Source organism: Schistocerca nitens, chromosome 12 (assembly GCF_023898315.1).
Source record: "Schistocerca nitens isolate TAMUIC-IGC-003100 chromosome 12, iqSchNite1.1, whole genome shotgun sequence".
NCBI classification, from domain to species: Eukaryota; Metazoa; Arthropoda; class Insecta; order Orthoptera; family Acrididae; genus Schistocerca; species Schistocerca nitens.
Genome location: NC_064625.1, coordinates 110,655,284 through 110,668,383, shown reverse-complemented (window position 1 = coordinate 110,668,383; position 13,100 = coordinate 110,655,284). Strand labels below are relative to the sequence as shown.

Sequence of the window (13,100 nt, the reverse complement as noted above, 5' to 3'; positions counted from 1 at the left end):
AGACAGTCTTTTCAGATAAATATTGTTGTATGTGGAAACTGTAATGTCATGCATTATGGGAGAAACTCAGCTGGACAGTAACTAGTTGTGAGTCTAATTATGTTTTGCTTCAATTATGAATGATTAGTATTCAAAGTAAGTGTATTGTCTTGCCTAAAAAAATATCTTAATACCCACTGACAACAGCTAAACATCCTATTAATCATTTGTAGTGATCCCCATTGTAGTCCAGGTGAACTGCTATCAATGGAGCTACAACTGTGCAATATCTTCTGTGTGAGGGGCTCAGTTGTAGAGGTGACGAGGTGAGTGAAAGAACATTCATGAGGTGTGGCAGAAGAGTATATGTCCACCTGCAATACACATGTGAAATGTCTGGCTGTTATGAACAGCACACATACTCATGTTTTCCACAGTGCCATGAGGTATGAATATGGTGTGGGTGTGTGTTTCTTTTGTACTCTAGCTTGACAAAGGATTTATTCTGGAAGCCAGCAAATTTTCTCTCTCCTTTGTGTGTGCATGTTGACGACTCAATGCTTCTGCTATTTGGGAAGAAGTGTCCTTTGTTCCTAAATTATTTAAATCAAAAGATATATTTAAGAAATCAATTTTGGAATATGCATATTTTATAATTCTGTTTATACAACCCTGTATATTTTTTTACCAAATAATTTTCTTAAAACAGAATAAGAAATATTGCCTAGCAAAGAATATACACTAATCCAAAAATGTGTTTTTTATGCAAAATGTAAGATTTGTTTGAGAAACTAACTTCAGAAAGTGGACGTATTTTCCTTCAGTTAGATGAAATTGTTTTCTTTGGAGGTGCATGATACAACATGAAATCCTACATTTCTGATGAAAACATACTAGATAAACATTCAAGAATGGAGGACTTTACAACTGCAGCCACCTATATGGTTTGAATCCTTTCCATTCTCGGAAACAGATGTGATTTAATTCTGTTTAACTCACTGATGTTTTCATGTATCTGAGATCAATCATGACCACTAGATCTATTCCTAATCAAATGTTTTGGATGATAATTCCTTCATAAAGTATAACATAAACTTTGGTTCTCATAACAGACGCTTTTGGCCACTACATAAAACTGCTGGAAATGATCTTCCGATTTCCGTATTCTTTCAGTAATTATCCCTAGCTTTATTAACATGTATTGGAAATCAGAACCATCCATATCTACATGGATACTATGCAAATCACATTTAAGTGCCTGGCAGAGGGTTCATTGAACCAGTTTCACAATTCTCTATTATTCCAATGTCGTATAGTGTGTGGAAAGAACGAATACCTATATATTTCCATACGAGCTCTGGTTTCCCTTATTTTATCATAGTGACCGTTTCTCCCTATGTAGGTCGGTGTCAAGAAAATATTTTCACATTTGGAGGAGAAAGTTGATAATTGGAATTTCGTGAGAAGATTCCATCGCAACGAAAAATGCCTTTCTTTTAATGATGTTCAGCCCAAATTCTGTATCATTTCTGTGACACTCTCTCCCATATTTCACGATAATACAAAATGTGCTGCCCTTCTTTGAACTTTTTTGATGTACTCCGTCAGTCCTACCTGGTAAGGATCCCACACCACGCAGTAGTATTCTAAAAGAGGACGTACAAGCGTAGTGCAGGCAGTCTCCTTAGTAGATCTGTTACATTTTCTAAGTGTCCTGCCAATAAAATGCAGTCTTTGGTTAGCCTTCCCAACAACATTTTTGATGTGTTCCTTCCAATTTAAGTTGTTTGTGATTGTAATACCTAGGTATTTAGTTGAATTTACAGCTTTTAGATTAGACTGATTTATCATGTAACCACAGTATAATTAATTTCTTTTAGCACTCATGTGGATGACCTCACACTTTTCGTTATTTAGGGTCAACTGCCAATTTTCACTCCATTCGGATATCTTTTCTAAATCGTTTTGCATTCACAGTGTCATAACAGGTTTTACAGGGGATATCTTTCATGAAATAACTGAGCAAAAACTGCCATGAGAGAACTGGTAATATTAACTTTGACACTTTCTTTAGAAAGGCAGTTTGAAGCAATTGAGGGATTTCATACAAAGCACGAGGTCAAAATAGCTCATTTCCAATAACCAAGTTACTTAAAAGATGATGTTTTAATTACAATTAACTAATTATCAATAAAGATATGTTGATAACTCATGTAATAATTTGCCTGGACAAAATCCAATTTCAGACTTCCAATCATACAATCATTTGCTATACACTGATCAGCCAGAACATTACGACCACCGGCCTACTATAGGTCTGAGTTTGACTGAGGGCAGATTGTGATGGCCTGGAAGCTCAGCACGAGCATTTTGGAAACTGCATGATTTGTCAGGTATTCAAAGAGTGCTGTAGCGAGTGTGTTCAACACAGTGTGAAACCACCTCCTGGCATCATGGGGTTGGGCAGCCACCCATCATTACAGATATTGGATGTCGTAGGCTGGACGTACTGGTAAAACAGGACAGACAGGGAACCGTGGCGGAACTAACATCAGACTCACTGGGCAGAGTACAAGTGTGCCTGAACACCCAATGCACCAAACACTCATAAAAATGGGCCTCCACAGTTGACAACTTACGCATGTGGCGATGTTAACACCACAAAATTGGCAATGAAGACTGAAATAACTGTCGGCATTGGACTTTGGCCCTTCATGATACTGATGGGAGGGCACAAATCCATCATCTTCCAGGCAAACACCTCCTTGATATCAGTACTACAGGATAGAGACAAGCTAGAAGTGGCTCCATTATGTTCTGGGGAAGACTCGCTTGGGTACCCATGAGTCCAGTGGACCTCTCGCAAGGCAACATGATGGCCAAGGAGTATGGTACACTAGTTGCAGACCGTGTACACCCCTTCATGATGATAATGTTTCCCAGTGGCAGTGGCATTTTTCAACAATATAATGCACTGTGTCACACGGAGTGTGATGGAGTGGTCCAAGGAACACAGTGGTGAGTTCCAATTGATGTACTGGCCCCACTCCTATTTGCCAGAGATAAACCCAAATGAACACATCTGGGATGTGATTGAATATGATGTCAGAGCTCATCACCCTCGTCACCAGAATTTATGGGAATTAGGTGACTCGTGTGTGCAGATGTGGTGTCAACTCCCTCCAGTGACCTACCCAAAGCCTCATTGTTCCCCTGGCATGATGGATCACTACTGTTATCCGTGCCAAAGGTGGAGATACCAGGTCTTAGCTAGAAGGTCATAATGTTCTGGCTGATCAGTGTACATCACAATGTTGTTGTTGTTGTGGTCTTCAGTCGTGAGACTGGTTTGATGCAGCTCTCCATGCTACCCTATCGTGTGCAAGTTTCTTCATCTCCCAGTACCTACTGCAACCTACATCCTTCTGAATCTGCTTAGTGTATTCATCTCTTGGTCTCCCTCTACGATTTTTACCTTCCACGCTGCCCTCCAATACTAAATTGGTGATCCCTTGATGCCTCAGAACATGTCCTACCAACCGATCCCTTCTTCTAGTCAAGTTGTGCCACAAACTTCTCTTCTCCCCAATCCTATTCAATACCTCCTCATTAGTTGTGTGATCTACCCATCTAATCTTCAGCATTCTTCTGTAGCACCACATTTCAAAAGCTCCTATTCTGTTCTTATCCAAACTATTTATCATCCATGTTTCACTTCCATAAATGTCTACACTCCATACAAATACTTTCAGAAACGACTTCCTGAAGCTTAAATCCATACTCGATGTTAACAAATTTCTCTTCTTCAGAAACGCTTTCCTTGCCATTGCCAGTCTACATTTTATATCCTCTCTACATCGACCATCATCAGTTATTTTGCTTCCCAAATAGCAAAACTCCTTTACTATTTTAAGTGTCTCATTTCCTAATCTAATTCCCTCAGCATCACCTGACTTAATTCGACTACATTCCATTATCCTCGTTTTGCTTTTGTTGATGTTCATCTCATATCCTCCTTTCAAGACATTGTCCATTCCACTCAACTGCTCTTCCAAGTCCTTTGCTGTCTCTGACAGAATTACAATGTCATCGGCGAACCTCAAAGTTTTTATTTCTTCTCCATGGATTTTAATACCTACTCCGAACTTTTCTTTTGTTTCCTTTACTGCTTGCTCACTACACAGATTGAATAACATTGGGGAGAGGCTACAACCCTGTCTCACTCCCTTCCCAACCACTGCTTCCCTTTCATGTCCCTCGACTCTTATAACTGCCATCTGGTTTGTGTACAAATTGTAAATAGCCTTTCGCTCCCTGTATTTTACCCCTGCCACCTTCAGAATTTGAAAGAGAGTATTCCAGTCAACATTGTCAAAAGCTTTCTCTAAGTCTACAAATGCTAGAAACGTAGGTTTGCCTTTTCTTAATCTCTCTTCTAAGATAAGCCGTAAGGTCAGTATTGCCTCACATGTTCCAATATTTCTATGGAATCCAAACTGATCTTCCCCGAGGTCGGCTTCTACCAGTTTTTCCATTCGTCTGTAAAGAATTCGTGTTAGTATTTTGCATCACAATAACATTCAGTTTAATTTTTAATTCGGAATTTTTGTATTGGTGTTTGTTTTTGTATGTTTCTAGCTCTGTCAGCCCCATTTTAACTTGGCTCAATTCATAAATTATGAACAACTTGCACGCAAGCAGGCCTGAAATCTGAGGGACTCCAAATGTCATCTGGTCATTACCATAACTTAAAAGTATACGAAACTTGATTTTATTTGTAAGACATGACATAATTCTAATATAGGGCTTGTCTGATGTCATTAAAATGATATCACAAACCACCAAAATAAAAAGAGTTGCATCAGCTGAAGGGGGACAGTTGTCAAGAGTCTTGGGAGAATATCAATGGGGTGTAGCAAGCAGGAGCTCTGACAGTTAAGGTGTGCATGTTTTTCAAGACGGCACTGCACTGTTCTTGCCAAGTGTTAGTGTGGCAACGATAATGCAATGACATATTTTGGTGCATTTCACTTATGTTTTTTTTTACCATTCAATAATCAACAAACATTGCTCAAAGTTTTGTAAAGTTAAGACTGTGTCAAACAAAAAATTGACAAGTGGTCCGCCGAGTCTGGGCACCTAATGACCTCGGGATAAGATATTCCACAGGAGCTGTGCATTTGGGATTCTGAATTATTAGTGGGAGCTCATACTAATGTAATTTGAAATAAACACAGTTGGATCTCACATAGTCCTCCTCAAAGCTCTCGGTGCTAGCCATCTCTAGTCAGTGGTACTCACGCTTGCAGGGTCGGTCCGGGAAGATCCTGGCGAACCCGGGCCGGCAGAGGCAGCGTGGGCGGCCATCTGCAGCCCTCTGGCACACCTCGTTGCGTGCCGCACTGCACTCGGGCCGGCAAGACGAGGACGTCGAAGTGCTGCCACCGCCCACACCAGCCGTTAGCAGCACGTTGCCGCTCGCACCGTCTGCATCCTGCCGCGAGCCCTGCTCGTCCTCCTTGTCCACCTGTCCGTATCCACACATTGGAGTTGTACATCACCCAAGGTGATCACAAGTCAGCTTGAAAGTCACCAAACAGTAGGTCAGAAGTTGGTATGATAGGCAGTTTCCATCCTGTCGAAGTCTGATATTACAGTGTAGCCTTTGCAGAGTCTGAGAAATTGTGCTTTGGATTGAATTTCTCTATCTGAAAGTATTTCTTAATTTGCTAGAAATAGTCACTATCAGCATTTATAATGTGCGCCTAGTGATGTCTGCTGCCAATGGATGGACAGCAAAAGAAATATACAGAGAAATGAAAGTTGCACTGAGTGCACATAGTAAGTAAAAAAGTTTTTAAAATGAAGGATTTCGATTTGTGGCAGAGAGACATGGTCTTTAACAAAAGAAAATTTGAAAATTAAGGGTTGTGTTGCAACCTGTGGAGAGATACATGTTGGAAATTATTAAGAGAAATGGGAAAACTAATGCATCAGGTAAAGACTGGAATGGAAGACATAGTTATGATTGAAAAAAAAGTAGATGGTCACAGGAATTTCTTGGCAGGTTTCCAAGAACCTACTGGAAGCTGAGTAAATGACGCTAGAAAATGTGGAAGACTAGCGTGAATGCATTTAGCTGCAGACTGCAATGCACATTGTAGTTTAGACAAGGTCTTCGGCCAGTATGGGGTGTCAAAAAGCTGATTGTGATGATGGTGACCTATCAAATATTGGAGTCTACTGACAGTGTGATGATAGTGCTTAATCTCAGTCAGGGTGACAGCCTACAATCATCACAACCAAAGGCTTCACTGACCACTGTGAGAGGGTGTAAGGAGCCATGAGATGGGAGGAACCCCAGACATCATGAAGCTACTTGGCTATCAATCAGCATTCTATATGTAATTGTTTCTGACACTTTTTTTGGTAGTGCTTGGACTCTAGCATGACTTCTTTGGTAGATCTTCTGGCTGGTCATACATATCTTTTACAATGTCAAGGCCCTGATTATCTTTGGACGCTCGCTCTTACCATATTTTGCTGTTGTGCAAAGAAGTGAAATAAATCACTTCTGTTTCAACTTCCAGTTGTTATACATATAAATTGTTATTTTAAAATAATTTATATGTTATACATATAAATTACTATTTTAAAATAATTTATATGTTGATTAATTGCAACAGAGCCCCTTTTATTTCTACTCCTCAGGAGTAATTACTGCCACATTGGGAATCACTACGCTGTGGCGACATGAACAGCAGGGACCAACAGCTACCTACACATCAGTGGCAGTACTGTGGCCCGTGCACCAACAGACCAGAAACTGCAGTAACTCAAACAGGTGAGCTGCACAGTCAGACCGACAGCACACTGAGACACACGCCCAGCTATGATTGGCATGCGCAGACCAGAAATTGACTGGAGCTAATCACATGTGGGTTATCACACCACGGGGCTGTTATTTAGCCTCACACTCCAGCTCCAGAAGTCACTTCCGGTGCAACAAGCAACCTTTGAATGACTCTTGCCATGACATCACTCACTACAATGGGATGCCTCTCCCCTCTGCAGGTTGCCCAGGGACCAGACGTAGTCCACTTAATGGTGCCGTGCTGGGATGCCTCGGTATACTCTACTTCACTACTTCTTCACCACTCTGACAGTGCCAGACATAGTACTGGTAGTATTTCTACAAATTTAGAAAATTCATACAGTTCTGTCCTCAGGACTTCATCAGCAAAGTACGAACCAGAGAAATTCCGAGGGTGGCGATTCTGTTACAAGTTTCTGTACTTTAACATCTGCCTGAGACTCCAGACTTTAACTTTTGCTTGCTATTTCAGAACTTAACTTGTTCAAATAACTGGGAAACTTTATGTTACACTCCAGAATTTAATTTGGTCAAACGTATGAACTTTCAAGTTTGTGGAACTCTTTAAGTTATTTTTGTTGTGGATCACTCACTTCAAGAAACCCAAATTCGTTTGTGTGACATTTCTGTTGCAATGGGACATACTATACCACTACAGTGAGTATCTATTTTTATGTGCCACATGAATCATTTATGTGCTGCATTCTCCTTTTGGGACAGGATGTAAGACTTACTGCTAACAATGCTTTTTCTCTTGTCATTTTGAGGGACTTAATAGTGATGAGCCAAAACGTGATAAGCACTGCCCACCGTGAGAGTGAATGCTGCCCCTTGGCATTGCAGCCAAGTAATGGAGTAAAGCCAAAGACGAATGCAGAATCATTGCAGTAATGATATGAGCCAAAAATGTGAAATATACTGACAGAAGTGATTTTGACAAAGGGCAAATTGTTATGGCTCAGCGCCTGGAAAAAGAGCATCTCTGAAGGGCAGAGCTGGTCAGCTGTCGGTGTGCTACTGTCATGAATATCTACGGGAAGTGGTCGAAGGATGGTGAAACCACCAGTAGGCACTAAGGTGTCTAACATCCTCCCTCCATCACAGAATGAGGAGGTCACAGGCTTGCCCACTCTGCAACACAGAATGGGGACGATCTGCAGATCTGATGATAGAGTGCAAGTGTTTCATTGCACACCATTCTGTGCACATTGTTGAACATGCTGCTATGCAGCAGATGACCCCTACGTATTCCACTGTCGAACTAGTGACATTGTCACTTACAACACTAGTGGGCAAGGGATCATAGAAACTGAGCCACAGACCAGTGGAAATGTGTAGCTTTGCCAAGTGAATCGAGATTCTCGTTAAACCAGATCAACAGTGATGTCCAGGTACGCTGTCATCCAGCTAACAGCTGCTCGAAATGTGCACTGTGCCACAGATGCAGACTGGTGGGGGACATTTACGTAGGCTTCCACGAGATCCATGGTGGTAATCAAAGGCACTGTGACAGATGTGGCCTGTATGATCACTATTGTGGAACACCTGCATCCCTTTACGTTTGATACCTTCCCTGAAGGCAAATTTGGTACTGACGTCTGCACCACCAAAACTGCCCAATCTGAACCCAATGGAACACATCAGGGGATGCTGTCAGGCACTAGCTCTGTGTCCACAACCCAGTATCGTGTACAGTGAAACCCCACTTTTACACTTTACAAGGGACTTAAAAAAAAATTGGTGTAAACCGCGGGAAAATGTGGGAAATAATGCTTTAAGCCGTAAAAGTTGCATATAGGATACCCTCTTGCACTTTATGTACGATATATGTACGTAACAGGCATCAACAGACTTCTCAGGGACTTTTTTCTGTCTAACAAAGGTTTATTACCTAATAAAAATTGCTGATGTAATTGGAACTGATAACTGTCTGGTAAGTACGAACGTTTGACTCAATTTCATGTCATAATCGATGTTTTTGAAAGCCTGCAGATGTCATTCATTATTTAAATAATGAAATACTGCACTAGTTACGTATGTTTTCATGCTTACCATGACATGTTTCGAGCATTTTTTCTCATTGTCAAGTGTAAATATGTATTTTGTATGGTGTTTGAATATGTGTTACTCTGTGTCTCTTGCACTGTAGTCGTCTTTTTGAGGTTACCAGGTACTGTCCCTCATCGGTTATGTAGAAAAACACACACACACAAAAACATTTGAGTTTTGAGCAACGCAAAGCAAATGAAGGTGTCAACTAGCGCTCAATGTGGTCATACGCCAAAACATGCTAAATATGGTTCGACAAAGCTGTCACGATGATCACAACAATTACGAAGCTGCATTTGCACAGTAGAGACGGTTTGGAAACAATTGTGATTGGTCACGACATCTTCATTCGAAGTTTCGAACAAACCTAGTTACTCCCATCAGCCACCACACCATAGAGCTTGGCAGTGGCAGGAGATACGGCACGAATTGTTACAACTTTTACTCGTTTATCGGTTAAAATCAGCTGAGTAGAGTGCCCTGGTGTCAAAGAAACTTAACCACTTAATATTTGTAAATACTACTGGGCGGCCAACATCATGCCAGCATCATATTTTATCCACAAACATTTTTTTGTAATGCATAAATTGCGGGAAAATTATAAATATGTTGACACAAAATCAGGTGCAAATTAACATTGTGGGCATAGGAAATTTGACGGGACCGATAAAAAATGTCGTAAACGGTGGGAAAACGTTAATTCCGGGAACATAAAAGCGGGGTTACACTGTAATTTACAAGAATTACGTGACCTGTGCATAGACATATACCTCAAGAAGACTACAGAGAACTTATCTGCTGCCCAGAATCGCTGCTGTATTGCATTTCATAGATAGACCAACTGGTTGTAAAGCAGTTGCTCATAAAATTTTGGCTCGTCAATTTATGTTATACTTATGCTTAACATTGTGGAATGGAAAGTGCCTTAATACAGTGTCTACACAGCAGGCAGCCTTACCTCATACTCAATGATGCCAGGTGGCAGTGGGGCTCCACTGGGAGGAGGCAGCTTGTGGTGCGGATCGGTCACCACCACGAAGAAGGTGTCTCCCGTGCCCTCCGTGCGATCCCCGGGCCTGTCCCCGGCCCCCGCCAGTGGTGGGGGCGGTGAGCCCGCGGTGGTCACTGGTGTCGTCACCGTGGAGACGGCACTGGTGCTGGACACTCCCACTGGGAAGGGCTGCGTAGCACTCACCTGGGTAAACACACGGCCACTCCGTAAGCTTTGATCTCACACACACTCTTCTCTCATACACTATGCTTGCGTGGGGCTCTTGAACCTGGTTTTCACAATACCACCTTTAGCTGGCTGTATAAGTGCCCTAATACAAAATTTGTAGATTTGGTTCTAGCTGCCATATATCCCCTTTTATAGTCAATAGTTCTGTACTGTTTCCTAATGAATCAAATACGAGTGTACAGAATATAGGACCATCTTTGTGACTGGACTGAAGAGCTGCTGTCAAATAGGACCAGTATGTCATTCTTAACAGGGAGAAATCATGTCATAAAAGTCGCTTCAGGTGCACTGCAAGAGAGTGTCATAGGGTAATTACTTTTCACAGTACTTACATATAACCCAGTGGATAAAGTCGGAAGCTCCGTGAGACTGTCAGCTTCTGACTTTGTACACTGGGTTATATGTAAGTATTGTGAAAAATATTACGCTATCACTCTCTTGCAGTACACCTGAAGCAACTTTAATGACTGAAGATTTTTCTCTGTTACGAATGACGTACTGGTTTTATCTGATAGCAGCTCTTGAGTTCAGTCACAAAGGTGGTCCAACATTTCATACACTTGTATTTGGTTCACTAGAAAACAGTATAGAACCATTGATTGTAGAAGAGGAAATATGGCAGATAGAACCAAATTTGGTCATTGGGAATCGAGGTGTGCCCACAAAACTGCAGGTACCTGATCTTATAATTATCCTCAGTCATTGTCACCTACTTAGCATCCCATTCCTTTCCAGTTACTGGATACCAGAGTGTTGTTTAAATAGAGGAAAGAAAAGTATTAAAAGCCTATCACCATCAGTTTTGTTTGTTTGCTAAAATAACTGAAATTAATTAACACCAAAGCCTCAATAAGTTAAGTGTTCTTCAATAATATTTAGAGGGAAAGTCAGTCTTGTAAATTGATTGCAGACAAAGTAAAATAAAGTAACTGAAATTAAAGTCATTCTACTAATCTCAAATCAAAGAGAAAAATAAATTAAGTTCACACATTTCATATCTGTTTCTATTGTAATAATGCTATTGTGTACTGGCATGGTTTGTATTTTGGCATCGTAAATCTGTTGGAAGCCAATAGCTGCTTATTTAAGCCAGTAAATGTTAATAGTAACTACAGTATAAATATCTTTCCCAAATTAACATATCTGAGTATTACTGAGATAAGACAATTGCTTTTGCAATTCACCTTGTGTTGTGAGAAACATGTCAACTTTCTGTTGCCACACTTAGAGCCAAACTGTTAGGTATTCTTTGCTGTCCATATTATCGATCAGATATTGGACAAACAGTGCCCAATTGGGCTGGTAACTGTATTGATTAATTTCTGTATTATTTCCATTACTTTTGTCATGGACTCTTTGAGTCATACGGTACCATTCTTTTTTTTTTCATGTGAGTGATGGCATTTTTTAAGAACCAAACAAAATTCAAATAAATAGAAACTGCGGAGCAGAATAGGTTACTATTTAGAATGACTTGTACATTTCCCTCCACAGACCAGTCAGATTTTCTTTGGAGGCAATAGCCTCATCCAAAATCAAGCACATTAGGTAAATATGATCACAATCATATTGTTGCATTAATTAATGAGTAATGGGGGAGATTACAATGGAAAGGCATCTGGACATGATGAGATGCCAAAGTACCTGCCTCCAAATCATCTAATGTAGTCCCCTGCAATGTTCACTTGTAAGCTGGTTGAGATGAAGCTGCATTCACTGGCAGCAGCAATTCCAACTGGTTTTGAAACTGACTGTCATTGATGAGATATGACGCTCATCTGCAGACCCTGTAAGTTAGGGTCTCTTCATGACCACTGAACTAACTCTGTATTACATGGCTGTGAGCGATACACCATTCCTTACGGACACATTATACAGTCCACATTCAGGCACCAACAAATCAGGTAAGTTAATTCACATAATGGGCACATCCAAACACAATATCTCCTTTTTGTCGTATCTCTATGTTGACCATATTAGTGCAATGATTCAATGTAACACATGTGACTTTCAAATTTTCTTTTCATCTTGTTGATACACATGTTCCTGACATATGTTTGCACTTTCTGCTGCTTTAAATATTTACTTTATTGTTGACAGCCAAAAAGGTTATATGTGTTTTGAAGTGCTCAGCAAGTTTTTGATTCTGAATGCAGCAAAGAATTTGCATAAATATTTCCTGAAAAGTGGAATAAAGTGCAGCATCACATTCAGCATGTTGACTGTGGCTTTTGGGGAACCTACTATAAGTAACATTAGAGTTTACGAGTGGTAAAAATGTCCAGAAGACATTGAAAACAGTGACCACTTTGGAGAGCCAAGTACAGCAGTTACTGACATCTGTGTAAAACAAGTAAAGAAAATGCTTTAGGGAGGTTGCTGATGATGTCACCATATGCTGTGGCTCATGCCAAGCAATTTTTTCAGGTGTTTTGGGCGGGAAATGTGTAGCAGCAAAGTTTGTTCCAAATTTGTTGAATTTCGACCAAAAACAACTTGCTAATAGACATTGCTCAGTAATGGCTGAATGAAGTTGACAATGATCCAGAACTTCTGAAGAAGGTTATAACAGATGAGAAAACATGAGTATATGGGTGTGATGTTGAAACAAAGGCCCAATCATCCCAATGGAAACTGCCTGAAGAGCCAAGACCAAAACAAAAATTGACAAGTTCCAACATACATGACGGTTCTTCTTACTGTTGTCTTTGATCATAATGGGCAGTGCATCATGAGTTTCTGCCTCTCAGTCATATGGTCAATAAGCAATACTACCTGGGAGTTATGCACCATTTGCATGAAGCAGTCCAAAGAAAATGTCCAGAATTGTGACAAAACCACTGCATCACGATAATGCTGTGGCTTACATCTCAATGCTTCTTCATGATTTTTTTTGGCAAAAAAAATAGTTATGTTACCTCAGCCACCGTATTCAATGGACATGGCCACTGTGACTTC

At 40.5% G+C, this 13,100-nt stretch overlaps 1 protein-coding gene across 1 annotated transcript in view; it reads right to left on the bottom strand.

The window, feature by feature from the left end:
• LOC126214938 (uncharacterized) overlaps positions 1-13,100 on the bottom strand; it is a 204,651-nt gene that overhangs the window by 41,218 nt on the left and 150,333 nt on the right. The window contains exons 29-30 of the mRNA XM_049941576.1: positions 9,861-10,097; positions 5,281-5,506 (exon numbers count right to left, since the gene is read on the bottom strand). Coding sequence (XP_049797533.1) covers positions 5,281-5,506; positions 9,861-10,097 — 463 coding nt within the window. The remainder of the gene's footprint in view (positions 1-5,280; positions 5,507-9,860; positions 10,098-13,100) is intronic.